Source organism: Molothrus ater, unplaced genomic scaffold, assembly GCF_012460135.2.
Source record: "Molothrus ater isolate BHLD 08-10-18 breed brown headed cowbird unplaced genomic scaffold, BPBGC_Mater_1.1 matUn_MA687, whole genome shotgun sequence".
Taxonomy (NCBI): Eukaryota; Metazoa; Chordata; class Aves; order Passeriformes; family Icteridae; genus Molothrus; species Molothrus ater.
In genome coordinates this window covers 712-6584 of record NW_023416689.1, presented here as the reverse complement: position 1 = coordinate 6584, position 5873 = coordinate 712, and the positions used below count along the sequence as shown (strand labels likewise).

The following is a 5873-nucleotide window of genomic DNA, read 5'->3' as shown; positions in this document are numbered from 1 at the left end:
TGGTGGCACAGCTCTGCCCTCAAGGGGCGGGGTCGCGGTTCCGCTTGTTTCTTCCGGAATTTTTCCCGATTTTCCCGGATTTTCCTCTATTCCTCAGGCCCCCGCCCCTTCCCAGGCCCTGCCCCCTCTCCTGTAGCTCCTCCCACACCCTCCAAATAAAGTCGATCCCAAAGATTTTGGTAGGAAAAAGTCGGATTTTGGTTCAAACCGGGCCCGGCCGCCATCTTGGGGAGTGGGAGGGGCCATGGCGGCCATTTTGTGCGCATAGTCATGGCCGCCATCTTGGGAGTGGGGCTATGGCAGCCATTTTGTGGGTGTGGCCATGTTGGGGTGGAGTCATGGTGGCCATTTTGTGCATCCGGCCATGGCAGCCATCTTAGGGGTGTGGTCACGGCAGCCATTTTGTGGATCAGACCATGGCAGCCATTTTGGGGCTGTGGTCACGGCAGCCATTTTGTTGCTGTAGTCATGGCAGCCATTTTGGGGGTTGAACTATGGTGGCCATCTTGGGGTGAGCCCATGGTGGCCATCTTGAGGGTGTGGCCACGGCAGCCATGTTGGGGGTGTGGCCATGTTGGGGGTGGAGTCATGGCAGCCATTTTGTGGTTGTGGCCATGGCAGGCAGCCATCTTGGGGTCGAGCTAAGGCACCCATCTTGTGGGTGGGGCCATGACAGCCATTTTGTGGGTGTGGTCATAGCAGCCATTTTGGGGGTGTGGCCATGTTGGGGGTGGAGTCATGGCAGCCATCTTGGGTGGGACCACAGTGGGCATTTTTTGGGTGAGGCGAAGGCAGCCATTTTGTGGGTGTGGCCATAGCAGCCATGTTGGGGGTGTGGCCATGTTGGGGGTGGAGCCGTGGCAGCCATTTTAGGGGCGGGACCAAACAAGATACGCTCATGGCGGCCATTTTGGGGCGGCCATTTTGGGGCGGCATCACAGCAGCCATGTTGTGGGCAGGGTCATAGCAGCCATTTTGGGGGTGGAGCCACGGCAGCCATTTTAGGGGCGAGACCAAAGAAGACACGCTCACGGCGGCCATTTTGTGGTAGCATCATGGCAGCCATCTTGTGGGCGTGGCCACATCAGCCATATTGGGGGCGGGGTCACACCGTCCACTTCAGGCACCTGCGGGGGAGGGAAGGGAAAGGTCAGGGGTCAGCAGGGTGAGAGCCCGCCCCCTCCAAGAACTGGGGGTCCCAACTTCAGGTAACATTCCCAGAGAATTTCCCATTCTTTTGCCATTTTCCCATTTTCCCCAATTTTTTCCCCATTTTCCTGACTTTTTTTCTCTTTTTTTTACAGTTCTTCCCATTTTTTCCCCATTTACAGCAAATTTTTTTCTTTTATCCCATTTTCTTCCCATTTTCCTGGAATTTTTCCTATTTTCCCAGTTTTTTCCCTGTTTGTCCCATTTTCCTCAGATTTTTCCTATTTTTCCTGTTTTCCCCCCACTTTTTCACCATTTTCCCCCTTTTTTCACTTGTTTTTCATGGTTTTTTTCCTAATTTTTGTTGGTTTCCTCATTTTCCATTTTCCTCATTTTTTTCTGGGTTTCTTCCCATTTTTTCCCATTTTCCTCCATTTTTGGCTGCTTTTCCCAATTTTTTCACCAGTTTTCCCTTTTTGTCTCCCTTTTTCCAATTTGCCCCAGTTATTTCCCGTTTTCCTGGGGTTTTTCCCATTTTTGCTGGTTTTCCCATTTTCCCCCGGTTTCCCCCATTTTTCCTGGGATTTTTTCCCATTTATTTTCCCATTTCCTCCAATTTTTCACAGTTTTTCCCATTTTTGGCTGTTTTTCCCAGTTTTTCTCCCCTTTTGTTGGTTTTTCCCCCATTTTCCCATTTTTCCCCCATTTTTCCTCGGTTTTTTCTCCATTTTTTTCTGTTTTATTTCAATTTTTTGGCCGTTTTTTTCCTATTTTTTCACCGTTTTTTCCATTTTTCACCATTTTTTCCCATTTTCACGATGGATCCTTACCTGGTGTCCTGGTGGGTGTCCAGGCAGCGTGTGCAGCCCCACAGGTGACACAGGTGTGTCCCCAAACCCATTTTTGGGCCGTTTTTCCCCATTTTTGGGCCGCTTTTCCCCCATTTTTTCGCCGTTTTTTCCCAATTTTTTCACCGTTTTTCCCCGTTTTTTTCCCCGTTTTTTTGCCCCCCAGTACCTGGTGTCCTGGTGGTGCCCAGGCAGCGCGTGCAGCAGTACCTGGCCCCGCAGGTGACGCAGGTGTAGCCCGAGGGGAAGCCGCAGACGGCGCAGAAGTGGCGCTGGGGCAGCCGGGACGGGGCGGCCCCGGCCGAGACGTAATTGGGGCCCTCGGCTGCACTCAGGTTCTGAAGGGGTTAAAATGTAAAACTCAGGCCCAAAATCCAGCTGAAAATGCAAAAATTCAGCCCCAAAATCCAGAATTCTGACTCAAAATAAGCCCCAAATCCAGCAAAAAACGCAAAATTCAGCCCCAAATCCAGCTTAAAATCAAAAATTCAGCCCCAAAATCAAGTCCAAAAATCCAGAATTTAGATCCAAAATCAGCTCAAAATCGAGAATTCAGACCCAAAATCAGCCCCAAATCCAGGTTAAAAATGCAAAATTTGGCCCCAAAATCAAAAATTCAGCCCCAAAAATGCAAAATTCATCCCAAAATCCAGAATTCAGCTCTAAAATTCAGCCCCAAAATCAAGTCCAAAAATCCAGAATTCAGACCCAAAATCAGCCCCAAATCCAGGTTAAAAATGCAAAATTGGTCCCAAAATCAAAAATTCAGCCCCAAAATCCAGAATTCAGCTCTAAAATTCAGCCCCAAAATCCAACCCTGAACCCCGCCCCCAAATTTACACAAATTCTCCCCAAATTCCCTCAAATCACCCCCAAATCCCCAAAAAATATAAGAAAAAATCTCCCAAAGTCACCCCAAAATCTCCTTTATACCATCTAAAATCCCCTCTGACTGCCCCAAAATCCTCAAAAATCCCCCCAAAAATATCCCAAAATCCCCCAAATCCCCAAAATATAAAAAAGAATCCCCCAAAATTCCCCCAAAATTTCCCCATCCCCACCTGTTCCTCCAGCAGGGCCTGGAAGTTTTGCGGAAGCGCAGCTTGAAATGATCCCCCCCGAGTTTTCTTCTTCTTCTTCCCTGGGGAAACCCAAAATTCAGCCCAAAATCCAACCCCAAAATTCAGAAATCAGCCCCGAAATTTCAGCCCCAAATTCAGCTGAAAATCCATCCCAAATCCAGCCACAAAATCCAAAATTCAGCCCCAAATTCGGCTGAAAATGCAAAATTCAGCCCCAAAATCCGGACTTCAGCCTCAAATCCAACCCCAATGCAGAATTCAGCCCCAAACCAGCCCTGATTTTAGCAAAAATTGCAAAATCCAGCCCAAATCCCACCCCAAAATCCAAGCTCGAAATCCCATCCCGAATCCAGAATGCAGCTGCAAAATCAGCCCCAAAATTCAGCAAAAAATGCAAAATCCAGCCCTAAAATCTGGAATTCAGCTCCAAATCCAGCCCCAAAATTCAGAATTCAGCTCCAAAATTCAGAATTAAGCCCCAAAATTCAGAATTCAGCTCCAAAATCAGCCCCAAATTCCCCTGAAAATCTGATCCCAAATCTAAAATCCACCCCAACCCCAATCCAGCCCCAAATCCAGAATTCAGACCCAAATTCAGCTGAGAAGGCTGAAAATTCACTCCCAAAATCCAATTCAAATGCAAAAATCCAGCCCCAAATGCAGAATTCAGTCCCAAAATCTGCCCCAAATCCAGCCCCAATCCCCATTCCCGCGGTTCCCCCAGTCCTGGTTCCGGTCCTCGGTGGTGTCGCTGAAGTTGGGGAGCCCCAAAATCCCAAAAACCCCCCAAAATCCCCATTGAACCCTCCCAAAATCCCCATTGAACCCCCAAAATCCCAATTAAACCCCAAATCCCCCAGTCCCGGCCCAGTTTTGGTTCTGGGTCCCGGTCCTGGTCTCAGCGGTGTTGCTGAAGTTTGGGAGCCCCAAAACCCCCCAAAATCCCCTTTAACCCCCCCTAAATCCCCTTTAAATCCCCCAAAATCCCCTTTAAACCCCTCCAAATGCCCCAATCCCGGCCCAGTTTGGTTCCGGTTTTGGTTCTGGATTCTGGAACCAATCTCGGTGGTGTCGCTGAAGTTGGGGAGCCCTAAAACCCCCCTAAACCCTTTTAAACACCACAAACCCCCCAAAAACCCCCAAAAACCCCCTTAAACCCCCCAAATCCCCCAATCCCGGCCCGGTTCGGTTCCGGTTTTGGTTCCGGGTTCCGGTACCGATCTCGGCGGTGTCGCTGAAGTTCGGCAGCCATTTCCCAGACCGAGACCCCCCAGAAGCTCCCAAATCCCATTTAAAACCCCCCAAAATCCCCCTTAAACCCCCCAAATCCCCCAGTCCCAGCTTTCGGTTCCCCCGGTTCCGGTACCGTCTCGGGCGGTGTCGCTGAAATTCGGGAGCCATTTCCAGACTGAGACCCCCCAGAAGCCCCCAAATCCCATTTAAAACCCCCCAAATCCCCCTTAAACCCCCCAAATCCCCCAGTCCCGGCCCGGTTCGGTTCCCCCCGGTTCCGGTACCGGTCTCGGCGGTGTCGCTGAAGTTCGGGAGGCGTTTCCCGGGCCGGGGCAGCCCCGCCTGGGGGTCGTCCCCGAAGTTGTCGTTCTCCAGCGCCTCCAGCTGCCGGTGCAGCCGCCGCTGCCGGGCGGGAGCGTCCAGGACCCGCCGGGGACCCCCCTCGGGAACGCGGGCTGGGGGAAAACGGGGGGAAAACGGGTCAGGGGGGACCCCGAATTCGGGAACACCGAAAAAATCCGGAATTTCTGAAAAAAAATCCGGAATTTTCCACAAAAAAAACCCTCAAAAATCGGAACTTTTCTAGGGCTGAGTGAGGCCATCCAGGACCCGCCGGGGACCCCCTCAGGAACGCGGGTGGGGAAAACCGGGGGAAAATGGGTCAGGGGGACCCCGAATTCGGGGATTCTGAAAAAATCCCGAAAAAATCCGGAATTTTCCACAAAAAACCCTCAAAAATCGGGACTTTTCTAGGGCTGAGTGAGGCCATCCTGGACCCGCCGGGGACCCCCTCAGGAACGCGGGCTGGGGGAAAATGGGTCAGGGGGACCCCGAATTCGGGAACACCGAAAAAATCCGAATTTCTGAAAAAAAATTCGGAATTTTCACAAAAAAACCTCAAAAATCGAGATTTTTCTAGGGCTGAGCGAGGCCATCCTGGACCCGCCGGGACCCCCTCAGGAACGCGGGTTGGGGGAAAACCGGGGGGAAAATGGGTCAGGGGGGACCCCGAATTCGGGAACACCGAAAAAATCCGGAATTTCTGAAAAAAAATCCGGAATTTTCCAAAAAAACCCCCAAAATTTGGAGTGGATTGAGCCCGTCCAGGACCCGCCGGGGAGCCCCCCTCAGGAACGCGGGCTGGGGGAAAACAGGGGGAAAATGGGTCAGGGACCCCCCAAATTTGGAATTTCTGAAAAAATCCCAAAAAAATCCGGAATTTCTGAAAAAAATTCCGGAATTTTCCACAAAAAACCCTCAAAAATCGAGATTTTTCTAGGGGCTGAGCGAGGCCATCCTGGACCCGCCGGGGACCCCCTCAGGAACGCGGGCTGGGGGAAAATGGGTCAGGGGGACCCCAAATTGGGGGATTCTGAAAAAATCCCGAAAAAATCTGAAATTCCTGAAAAAAAATCCGGAATTTTCCACAAAAAAAACCTGAAAAATTGGGATTTTTCTAGGGCTGAGTGAGGCCATCCTGGACCCGCTGGGGACCCCTCAGGAACGCGGGCTGGGGAAAAACGGGGGGAAATGGGTCAGGGGGGATCCCAAATTGGGGGAT

The 5873-nt window shown here is 51.1% G+C and overlaps 1 protein-coding gene across 1 annotated transcript; it reads right to left on the bottom strand.

Moving 5' to 3' along the window:
- Nucleotides 1-174: 174 nt before the first annotated feature.
- ZNHIT1 (zinc finger HIT-type containing 1) lies at nucleotides 175-4875 on the bottom strand (the record flags this gene model as incomplete). Its single annotated transcript, XM_036405823.2, has 4 exons — nucleotides 175-1127; nucleotides 2167-2335; nucleotides 3059-3138; nucleotides 4597-4875. Coding segments are annotated over 4 exons (536 nt in total), but the record flags the coding sequence as incomplete, so codon positions are not given.
- Between the last annotated feature and the right edge of the window lie 998 nt (nucleotides 4876-5873).